This window comes from Salvelinus sp. IW2-2015, linkage group LG4q.2 (assembly GCF_002910315.2).
Source record: "Salvelinus sp. IW2-2015 linkage group LG4q.2, ASM291031v2, whole genome shotgun sequence".
Lineage (NCBI taxonomy): Eukaryota > Metazoa > Chordata > Actinopteri > Salmoniformes > Salmonidae > Salvelinus > Salvelinus sp. IW2-2015.
In genome coordinates this window covers 6,305,368-6,317,151 of record NC_036843.1, presented here as the reverse complement: position 1 = coordinate 6,317,151, position 11,784 = coordinate 6,305,368, and the positions used below count along the sequence as shown (strand labels likewise).

Genomic DNA, 11,784 nt, shown 5'->3' with positions numbered 1-11,784 from the left:
TAAGGCATTGGTATCACCTCATTTCAGCTGGACATTCAATAGTAGACGACAGCCACATGGTGGTACTGTTGCCTAGGCTTAATTTTGGCCTGAATCACTCCCCATACCCTATATCCTGCTTACACGCGCCCGGTCTCTGCCAATGCTCTACCACGACAAAGGTATCGATATTCTACGGTGACCTGGTTCGCCCGGTGCCCGATATGCCCTATTCGCCCCCATCTCTGTCATKATTGCCATTTAAAAAAAAATGTTGGGCAATTTTACTTTCTTTTACTTGTTTGGGGTACACATTCACTTCCTGCTCAGCCCTAAAGACCGAAACCCGTTTGTTAGACYATAAAAAAAGGCAGTGCTGAGCGCCCGAAGACCAAGGAGCCACTTACAGTATAAGTGCCCCCTTTTAGAGACTATACTCACCTTTTTAGGGCTTGACATMTGGAATTATTGAAATAATAACATTCCTAAGATTAGGCCAACCRGATCCTCCTAATTTTTGTAAAAAAACAAAAACAATTTGAACTAATTGTTCCAAAAACATAGCCTTCCCACATGTATATTGTAGTACTATAGCTATCACTCAGTTATATGGTTAACTCAAACAATCCATTCAATCAAGCACCATATACACCACAGCATCTCTTACCAGGGTCAATGAAAAATGATTGATGTGACCAATGAAATKAAAACATAATTACACAATATATTTRCTTTGTTTAGAAAACGTATTTCCCCATTTTTATGGCTATTGACTCAGCTACTATATCATTAGAGAAAATGTCTATGACAATACATACAAATGACAAGACATGGTATTTTTCACCTAAGCATTAGAGAAGTACCTGTATGGAATCAACAACATAATATTAAATCATTATGAAATATAAATCATTCATTTTGTCTTGAGGTCTCTTCATGTGTGAATGCAAAAGAAAAATGAAGAACTTTATGATTTGCTTTGGCCCAGCAACATAGGAGGAAGTGAAGAAGATGAGRGTTGAGTGACATCATATTGAAGACGGGCTGTTATTAGTGAATCCGGTAGGGTTTTTGGACTGCCAGCGCCACAGGTCCTCACCTTTGGAGACAACCAGAGGCATGACATTATGAGAATAAACATTTGCTCTTTGTAATCAAGATTGTGCATTGAATTGAGGCCTGGAGCTGTCGTGTTGTGTTGACAAATGATGTACAGACTCAGAGTAACAATGAAAGTAAAAGGGTAGTAGTAGTAGTTCAATAAAGGTGTACTTACACATTCTCTCCAGGTCGAAGTCAGCTTTCCAGCCCAGCTCTTTCTCAGCCAGAAGGGGGTCAGCATAGCAGGATGCTACATCTCCTCCTCGCCGAGGGGCGATCAGGTACATGATCTGTGGCAAAGACAATCATTACATTACAACCACCCTCACGTGAAATGGTTTGGTCTGAAATTAGCCGTCAGACAGGTATTGCTTGAAGTAGCCGCTTTCTAAATCAAATCAAGTTTATTTTATATAGCCCTTCGTACATCAGCTAATATCTCGAAGTGCTGTACAGAAACCCAGCCTAAAACCCCAAACAGCAAGCAATGCAGGTGTAGAAGCACGGTGGCTAGGAAAAACTCCCTAGAAAGGCCAAAACCTAGGAAGAAACCTAGAGAGGAACCAGGCTATGAGGGGTGGCCAGTCCTCTTCTGGCTGTGCCGGGTGGAGATTATAACAGAACATGGCCAAGATGTTCTATACATGTAGTTCAAAAAAATTATACCATTCCCTATAATCAAGAGGAAATAAATCTAGGAATACTGATGGATGAAGGCTCTAAAGTTTTTAAAAGAGTCTCAAATCACTCACTTCCTTCCCTGAGGCCTTCTCCATAGCCTTCACCATCTGGAGCACAGAGTAACCGGTTCCTGTTCCTAAATTATACACCTAGAGAGTGAGATACAGGGAGGGAGAGAGGGGGGGGAAACGTCACATTTCTATATGAAAATGGCAGAGACCTGAGAAATTGTGAATGAATGAGGAAAGACAGGAAAGATCACTCAGGTAATAGTGTGTTCATGTAATTCAGGCCGCCYGTATACTGTACCTTGCATCCACAATTGTCCTTCAGTTTCTTGAGGGCAGCTATGTGTCCTTTGGCCAAATCCACAACATGGATATAATCTCGCACTCCTAAAGAGAGAAAGAGGAGAAGGATTATTCAGAATTGGATGCATTTCACAAAAMAAATGATGATTTGACATTTACCATCAGACGGTTATGATTGATTTAATTCTATTCTGTGTTGTTTTCAATCAATGTCAATCAACCCACTTTTGTTTAAGCATAAAGTCAGTCATCATTACCTGTTCCATCAATAGTGTCGTAYTCATTCCCAAACACATTGAGGTGTTTTCTTCTCCCAATGGCCACCTGGGTTAGCGACGAGAGAGCCACAGCACATAAAGTTAAGTCAATTATAATACTACATCCCAGTGACAAGAACAGAGATTAGAAAAGGAATAACTCAGTAGTATATCGCATCATTCAAGGTGGATAAACATTGCTTGTGGTTACCTGGGCGACATAGGGCAGCAGGTTGTTGGGGATGCCCTGAGGGTCTTCTCCGATGAGCCCAGAGGAGTGAGCCCCGATCGGGTTAAAATAGCGCAGCAGCACTGCATTCCAGTCCTGTGAATACATACAGTAGTATCGTTGTACACATTGGTACACATTGGTACACACTGTTATTCAGGACATCTATCATGCATGGGATGTATGTGACAGATGGTCAGGGTGTGTGTGATGTTGAATAGAGAACCTGGGGTAGGTAGGTACAGTACCTTCTCTGCCTTACACTGGTCAATAATCATCTCCTCTATGAAGTACTTGGTTTTGCCGTAGGGGTTGGTGCACCCCCCAACAGGGTGCTGTTCGTCTATGGGAAGCCGCTGGGGGTCTCCATACACCGTGGCTGAGCTGCTGAAGACCAGATTGCGCACGCCATGAGTCTGCATCACCTGGGAGGCATGCAGATGCACACACACACACACACACACACACACGGACAGACAGCAGCCCTTGAGACAGCAATCTAAGGCACACACATGCTTAAGCATACAGACTAACATCAGGAAGCGGGTTGAGATTATTGCACGCAACACAAACACTAGTAGCGGGTCAAAAGTAAAAGACAAGTACAGTGCTACAAAGTTATAAAATCAACCCACAAGCACTCATGCACTTTGGTAGCAGTTCTAGGCAAGCGGCAGTGAATGCCATTACATAATAGGTCGCTTCAAAAAATGCAAGGCAAGTTAAGATTGAGGTGTTCTCGCTTACCTCAAGCAAGTTCATGGTTGCAGTSAGGTTGACCCGATAGTACCTCAATGGCTGCTCAACTGACTCACCCACTGCTTTTAGACCAGCAAAGTGCATTACAGCACTGAATGAATGCTYTTAGGACATGAAGACAGAGACAAACAAGAAAAAACCGAACAAAGACAAAGGTCTTGAGCAAAAATGCTAATAGGGCCAGGAGCTGTCCCTGACTCCATGACCTGAAGAGGAAATCCTCTGGGGTCTAGTTAAAGCCTGTGAACACTGTTCAGCAGGGATACATGTGTAGTTTTAAACCTGTTTGAAGAGCTTCTCCAGGCCTGTGCGGTCCAGCAGGTCCAGCTCATAGAACTCAATGCTGGTGTCCAGGATTTTCTCTATCCTCTGCAGGCTCTCAGGGACATCCCTTACTCCTCCAAAAAACAAAAAGGATGTGGAACAATGATCAACACACAAACGRACCTTTACTGGAACTGTTATCAGCGTCACACACAAAACAAACAGTAACTGTCAAACAGATAGAGTGTCATAGGCCGTATTAGCCTACTCGCAAAGCCACACTGGGCAAACTAAGGACATTTACCTTGGACGGCATTGCTGAAGTTATCTATGACCACAGGGCAGAATCCTGCCTCAATCAGTTCCACCACACAGTGGCTGCCGATGTAGCCTCCTCCCCCAGTCACCAGGACCTTCTGTGCCATCGTGACCCCCCGCCTTACAAAGACAAAACACATCACACACCAGCAACACACTACKCACAACAATCATTAGTGCACATAGCAACATTCTAGAGATGTGCTCGGCCTCAGATCTACCTTAGATCAATGCCTGGCTTTAATGAGACTGTCACAATATTTCAGGACAGCCCAGTTTACATTTTGTCTTAGAGATAACAACCCATAAAACCTGGAGTGCTTGTAAAGCTAGAAAATAAATGGCAAGAGGTATGTAGTTCAACTATTAAKTGTCAGTGCCCCACCCACCCACAGACCAACGTCACCACTTAGTGCACCTGTACAACCAGGAAACAGATGATGAAAAGGTAACAWACAGTGCCTTCAGAAAGTATTCAAACCCCTTGACTTTTTCCACATTTTGTTGTGTTACAGCCTGAATTTAAAASTGATTACATTTASATTTTGTGTCACTGATCTACACATAATACCCCATAATGTCAAATTGGAATTTTGTTGGTAGAACATTTTCTAAATTAATAAAATATTAAAAGCTGAACTGTCAAGTCAATAAGTATTTAACCCCTTTGTTATGGRAAGCCTAAATAAGTTCAGGAGTAAAAATGTAACAAATCGCATAATAAGTTGTATGGACTAATTCCATGTTCAATAATAGTGGTTAACATGATTTTTGAATAACTACCCCATCTCTGTACCCCACACATACAATTATCTGTAAGGTCCCTCAATCGAGTAGTGAATTTCAAGCACGGATTCAACCACAAAGACCAGGGAGGTTTTTCAATGTCTCGCAAAGAAAGGCACCTATTGATAATGTGTAAAAATTGTAAATAAAGCAGACTATAAATAGCTCTTTGAGCATGGTGAAGATATTAATTATGCATCAATATACCCAGTCAATACAAAGATACATGCGTCCTTCCTAACTAAATTGCAGGAGAGGAAGGAAACTGCTCAGGGATTTCACCATGAGGCCAATGTTGATTTWAAAAAAACAGTTACAGAGATGAATGGTTGGGATAGGAGAAAACTGAGGATGGATCAACAACATTATAGTTACTCCACAATACTAACGTAAATGACAGAGTGAAAAGAAGGAAGCCTGCACAGAATAAAAATATTCCAAGACATGCATCCTGTTTGCAACAAGGCACTTAAGTAATACTGCAAAAAGATGTGGCAAAGAAATACACTTTTTGTCATGAATACTGAGCAATATGTTTGGGGCAAAGCTACCAACACATCACTGAGTACCACTCTTCATATTTTCAAGCATGGTGGTGGCTGCATCATGTTATGGGTATACTTTTCATCGGCAAGGACTAGGGAGTTCTTTAGGATACAAATAAATGGAACACAGCAATAAGCACAGGCAAAATCCTAGAGGAAAACCTTTTTTAAAGAATAATGGGCAAATATTGTACAATCCAGGTGTGCAAAGCTCTTAGAAACGTACCCCAAAAGACTCACAGCTGTAATCACCCCAAAAGGTGCTTCTACAAAGTATTGACTCAGGGGTTTGAATAATTATGTAAATGAGTTCTCTATTTCATTTTCAATACATTTGAATACTTTCTGAAGGCACTGTAGGTGCAGTGAAGAAAGTGTCCCTGCCAGACTATACTGCAGTTGCAATTAACGCCATGACATAACCTGAATATGACTGCGCCCAGGCAGAACCTTTTTTTCAAGACACATCAGCAACATATTCAATTCTAAAATGCAATTGAACTGCTATATTTTGCGTGACAATTCTGCCTGTAAATCATGAGCCACTAGAGTCTGAAGTCTATTATACAACTAAAATCGGCAGTTAACAAGAACATTATTGATGTGGTAAAGTTAGCAAGACATTCACATGAAACTCTTCCGATTGAGTTATTGCAGCTAAGCTGTCACCACTGGATGAATGTTACCACTGGCATTCACCCAGAAGATCATACATGAATGAAACTACTTACTTGAACGTCTTCTCCAGGAATTGTCTTCGCGGGAAAGATGACGTCCGAAGAATATAGTACAGATAGAGTGTGTGTCAATGACTGCCAATAAAAAATTAAGATATCACCTGAAATAAGTCTCCCTTGTACAGTGCAGTTGTTTGGACATATTTKTTGCTTCCTGTTCAGATACGTGGACCATGCAGAACAATCAAATACTACATCCGGTAGCGTATGCGCGGTTCTTTCAAATTAAAAGCCAATTTAAAGCCTTTTTCCTGACTTTTTAAGCAGATATAATTAATGCAGTAAGAGCTTGATTTTCTTAGAGACTTAAGATGTTATAATTGTATTATCAGAAATGATCATATTTGACTTTCTATTACTATTTATCAGAGAGGACTTTTATTTTTGTAGCGTCACCCAGTTCAGTTGGAAAATCTACCGACCACTTGCGCTAACTTCTTGGCACTGATACGTGGACGGCGTCAAAAACAAAGCCTCACATGCTCTGACGTCAGAATTCACCGGATGAAACCATGCCTTTGACTATTTAGAGACAGTACCGTAATTGTGGTGGCAATGAGCTTGTGCATTGGCCAGTAATGGCCACATTGGAGGAACAGAAACTACAGAGTTAGGAAAAATATTACCCTGACACAGAAAATGTACAAGCATCGTAAACATATTTTTTGGGCAGGAGGAAGTAATGAATCATCATTATGAACAGATATTTAAAAACAGAAAAAATACAAACTTCCATTCTAATTTGGACATGATTCAAGCCATCCTCTTATCCAAGATGATTTTATATCGTTGCAAATGAAACCCCCAAACTCTCAAGGCAGAACAATATGTTTCTTTGTATCTCAGCTTTAAACAATTTGTTTACCAAATAATAATAAAAAAAACATGTGTTTCAAAAATGCACAATACAACTGAGAGATATTAAATAACATTCTTGCATGTGTATTCCCAAAATGCAGACAGATTCACTGGCAGACACAAAGCATTGCCAGACCCAGGAATGTCACATGGCTCCACTAGCAAGAGTGGCTCTGAGAGAAAGTGAGAGAGAGAGGGATGATAAAATCGAAAGGATGTCATCATAAATGGACATTTACGTGCCATCTTAACGTAGATACATGTTTCAGTGTGTATGGGAGATTACTTATGGTCTGTGTAGATGACAGATTTGTAGGAGAGGAGGCATCCCCACATCAATGCCTATGTGAAATAGACATTGAGGGGCATTCTTTTATATGTTGTGGCATTTTTGAAACTTTTGCACCATTCCTGGCCTGCCGAGGAACACTGGCACGTGAAGAAAGGCAGTCATTGTGACGGAGGAGAGAAGAGGGGAGAAGAGAAGAGAGAAGTATTCGGTGGGTACAATTTCCTCACACCTCCTCCTTTGCGTGCAGAATTGAATCGCTTTCTCTAAAACTGGAGAAACACAAACAGGGAGACACTATCTGAGAAAGGTGAACAAAAGAAGAAGGCATTTGGAACAAACACAGAAATCCAACAATCCAGAGGAGGACCAACCCAACGTGGCACTGAAGACAGAAGGGAACATTTATTATATTACTTCAGCTCAGAGAAGAACAACACAGCCACAGGCTTTTACACAATAACAGCCAGATCAACATTCTCCAGCTTTGGACCGAGCCAGGGGTTTGGGTTCTACAGAAACGAGCCATTTGCAGTTTGGTGCTGGTTTGGGGTTCTGCAGTGTCTCCTCTTTCTGTAAGTTTCCAAGGAGAAATTGCTCTGACAGTGACTGACTTAGAGAGCATTTGCGCTTGTGTGTTTGTTGTGGGAAGCACATACCATGGCCTGGGCTGGGGTGTGGTTGTGTATGTGTGTCGGTGTGAGTGTATCTGTCCATCTGACCCTTGGGGTGCCCCCCCAGCACCGTGGCTGGCTGCGTCTATGGGAGGAGGGCGAGGGCTGTGGGGAGTGTGAGAGGGAGCGCTGCCCTCTGGCGCCCTCTAACTGTCCAGCAGGGCAAGTGCAGGACAGCTGCGGCTGCTGTGAGCAGTGTGGCAACGTGGAGGGGCAGCAATGTGACCCGGATGGGGCGCAGGAGTTCTATGGGCGCTGTGGAGAGGGGCTGGTCTGCCAGAGGAGAACCAGGAGAGGACGGAGGGGCCGCGGGAGGGGTGAACCAGAACCTAAGTGTGTGTGTGAGGCACAGGGCTCTGTGTGTGGCTCTGATGGACGCACCTATCCCAACCTGTGTCAGCTGAGAGAGGCAGCCAGTCGGAAAGGAACCACTCTGAGACTCACTGGACAGGGACCATGCTACTCTGGTGACTATAGTCAATTCTTATTATAGCATCAGTCAGGTTAAAGCTATTGGTCTAAGAAGAGTAGAGAGACTGCTGCTGTAACATGGTTTTAAGGTCTTAAAAGAGCTTTAAAGATTCACTACATTATTTATATAAAAAAGTAATGTGGATATGTTCTGTGAAAAGAGCCACAATGTAAACTCTCGTCTCTGTATGGCGTTCCTCTCTGGCTCAGCTCCTCGTATCTCCAGAGCCCCCAGAGACCTGTCCAACTACACTGGAAACGACATTGTGTTTGGCTGTGAGGTCTCTGCCTTCCCTCTGCCCAACCTCAGCTGGAGGAAGAAGGGCAGTGACAACTTCCTGCCAGGGGACGATCCACACATCTCTGTCCAGGTCTAATGATGTCACTAGTGTACCACTTTACTATTTATTTATGTCTAAGTTTACTGAAGTTTACATTCCGTTGTTGAAGTTGGACTTGCACATGACATCTGGTGTATTTATGTGGCCTGTGTCTGGTCCTGTATACCCAGACTCCGCCCTCCCTCTCCTCCTCCCAGGCTCGAGGTGGCCCCCAGAGGTACACAGTCTCTACCTGGCTGCAGATACAGAATCTTCACCTCTCAGACGCAGGGATCTACTCCTGCATCTCCCACAATGCACTGGGGGAGACGTCTGCGTCCGCCCGTCTCACGGTGCTCAGGCAGGGTGAGACAGGGCAGCAAATACTATCCATAAAGCATTCGATCTGTAAGATCCCAGTCCAACACTGCATATGATTTGTAATGGGTGTTTTCACCATTGGCTTCTTCATTTTTCCCCCAATCTGTCTCTACATCAGAGCTGAGGGTTCTGAAAGGCCGTCTGAATGAAGAGGAGGATGAAGAGGAGTATTACTATGACGACACTGAGGAAGGCAGCGATGATGGGCAGACAGAATCTGGAGACTACCTGGGATGAACTGTGGGTCTATATAACAACAACAGTGTTTAACTTACAGAAAATGAACAAACTGACCAAAGGAGAGGTATTTGGAGGAGCAAGAGCATGTAGTCTGAGCATGATGTTTTTTAACAAAATATCCTCATACGTAGAATACCACATATCAATATACTAGTTTTTCTATTAGTGTATCATACTATGGCACGCATTATCATAGCACGAAGACAATAAAACACTGTTGTTAACTTTTTGTATGTTTGTATGTCATTATTTGCAACTTGTTTCCATTTGCATTCTGCATGTTGTTCTGAATCACAGCAGCAGAGGGTGCTATGCCCATGCATTACAGTTTTTCTCAATTGCTAAAACACTAAAACCCATTGGCTGAACAAAGTTCTCAGTTGCCTGGACTCATTTAGCTAATTATGCAGTCTGTTGTCAATACCTTAAACCATTTCACATGGTAAAACACAATTTGCAGATCTCACTTAGACTTTTCAGCAAAACTCMAAACACATTCTCATTCTCAAAACACATTCTGCACTCTAATGCACATGTCATCCATACTGGTAAACACAAGTGGCAACAATCAAATACAAATAGAGAACACATGTCATTGATTGAACACAACCACTCAAAATTGATTTAACCTGTTTCAAATGATGCGACACAACCAATATAAGCCAGTTCAGAGAGKAAACAGGTTGTTGAAGGTGGGAAGGAGAAAGTCTGAGAATGGATAGAAGAAACAATGTGAGAGGACGAGTGCGTATGCGAGGTGGGCGACGAAGAGGAGGAGGAGGGCAAGAAAGAGGAAGAGGATGATGAAGAGGAAGAGGAAGACAAAGAGTGGAAATATCTGATGAAATTCGAGCAACAGTTATAGACCATGTTCTTGTCCATGGACTYACAATGAGGGAAGCAGGACTTAGAGTGCAACCCAATTTGAGCCGATTTTCTGTGTCCACCATAGTAAGGACATTCAGAGAAGAGAACAGGTACAGTATACTACTGTATTTTTGTAATTGCAAATTGACTGTAGTACACTATATGCAGCTGTTTCAATAGACATTTGTAAAGTTAATCACTGTATGTATTGTACTGCATGAATATGTTTTGTAACTGCACAACTACTTTTTGTAGAATTGCAAGGCTGCCACATGCATGTGGAAGGACAGRTATATTCACTCGGAAGCAAGAGGCCGTTATAGTTGGCATGGTCCTTCAAGATAATGCAATACGACTCAGAGAAATCCAGGAACGAGTGATACAAGACAAACACACACTTCCAGGGAATCGACAGTGTGAGRATTTCCACAATTGACCGTGTCCTCCATCGTAACAGGATGCGAATGAAACAAGTATACAGAGTACCTTTTGAGCGCAACTCACCAAGGGTGAAAGAACTGCGAGCTCAGTATGTGCAAGTAAGTGTACATTCAGAAACATTTACTGTAATCCAGATTGTCTACAGMACTAACACATACTATGTGAATGACATTACTCTTCAGTACATACAATGTATGTGAATCAGAAGCCTAATTGTACTCTACAGTATAGCACTGTCTCTGTACGARTTACAAAATCCTACATACAGTATATTGTATTTCTACACAGACAATATTTGACTTGGAATCCTTGGACAGACCCCATGAGTTCARRTTTGTCGATGAAGCAGGCTTCAATCTAACAAAGAGGAGAAGGAGAGGCCGAAACATGATTGGACAGTGGGCCATTGTTGAAGTCCCTGGTCAACGAGGTGGCAATGTCACAATCTGTGCTGCTATCAGCAACCATGGTGTTCTACATCACCATGTTACACTCGGGCCATATAACACRCAGCACCTTCTAAGATTTATTGCCAATCTAAGAAATATTTTATTTGAGCAGCAGGTTCAAGAGCAGCAGGGTCAAGAGCTAAATGAGAATCCCATTCCCACCTATGTGATAGTGTGGGACAATGTCAGTTTCCACCGAGCTGCTCAGGTAAGGAATGGTTTAACATCAATCGGCAGTTTATGAACTTGTACCTCCCTCCATACTCGCCTTTCCTGAATCCGATTGAGGAGTTTTTCTCCTCTTGGAGATGGAAAGTGTATGATAGAACCTACACCAGAGTAAAACTGCTGCAACCATGGATTTAGCCTGTGGTGATATAGGTGAGGAATCATGTCAGGGCTGGATACGGCACACAAGAGGCTTCTCCCCTCCGTGCCTCAGGAGGAACAATATTGCTTGTGATGTCGACGAAGTGCTCTGGCCTGACCCAGCCCAAAGACAAGAAGAAGCACATTGATCACATGTTTACTTGTCCTTTGATTTTTGTCGTATTGTGGCCTGAACATTGTGCTTTCAATTTATTAACAGTACTGACTGCTCAATAAGATTTTGACTGGTTGCAGGGTTCATATCAACAAAGACAAGAATTCAGTATCACAGAGACAAAGGACAAGTTTGTGAGATGCAGGGTACAGTACTGTAAAAATAGGGGTACAAGGAGGAGGAAAAAAAAATTGCAAAGAGCAAAGCAGAGTAGTAATTTCTGATCAATTTTGAGCTACTATGATAGAACATGTTTTCGTTCATCAAAAGACAATGATGGAAA

The 11,784-nt window shown here is 42.4% G+C and overlaps 2 protein-coding genes across 5 annotated transcripts; one reads left to right on the top strand and one right to left on the bottom strand.

Annotated features, from left to right (window-relative positions):
- Positions 1–683: 683 nt before the first annotated feature.
- On the bottom strand, positions 684–6,128 carry LOC111963172 (UDP-glucose 4-epimerase). Of its 3 annotated transcripts, none has more exons than XM_023986442.2 (11): positions 5,962–6,128; positions 3,886–4,019; positions 3,600–3,715; positions 3,306–3,419; positions 2,807–2,983; positions 2,541–2,654; positions 2,330–2,396; positions 2,071–2,156; positions 1,833–1,910; positions 1,256–1,370; positions 684–1,078 (listed from the first exon to the last, which is right to left on the bottom strand). In XM_023986442.2, exons 2-11 carry the CDS (start codon positions 4,004–4,006, stop codon positions 1,008–1,010), a joined length of 1,059 nt encoding a protein of 352 aa, XP_023842210.1. In that variant the 5' UTR covers positions 4,007–4,019; positions 5,962–6,128; the 3' UTR covers positions 684–1,007. The 3 variants fall into 3 exon arrangements, with proteins under 3 accessions (XP_023842210.1, XP_070299438.1, XP_023842211.1); XM_070443337.1 differs by having other exon boundaries at positions 3,600–3,712; positions 3,880–4,019; positions 5,962–6,052; XM_023986443.2 differs by having other exon boundaries at positions 3,600–3,712; positions 5,962–6,052.
- A 784-nt stretch (positions 6,129–6,912) lies between these two features.
- Positions 6,913–9,429, top strand: LOC111963171 (kazal-type serine protease inhibitor domain-containing protein 1). Of its 2 annotated transcripts, none has more exons than XM_023986440.2 (4): positions 6,913–8,255; positions 8,470–8,630; positions 8,798–8,945; positions 9,079–9,429. In XM_023986440.2, exons 1-4 carry the CDS (start codon positions 7,775–7,777, stop codon positions 9,195–9,197), a joined length of 909 nt encoding a protein of 302 aa, XP_023842208.1. In that variant the 5' UTR covers positions 6,913–7,774; the 3' UTR covers positions 9,198–9,429. The 2 variants fall into 2 exon arrangements, with proteins under 2 accessions (XP_023842208.1, XP_023842207.1); XM_023986439.2 differs by having other exon boundaries at positions 6,914–8,255; positions 8,771–8,945.
- Positions 9,430–11,784: the final 2,355 nt, after the last annotated feature.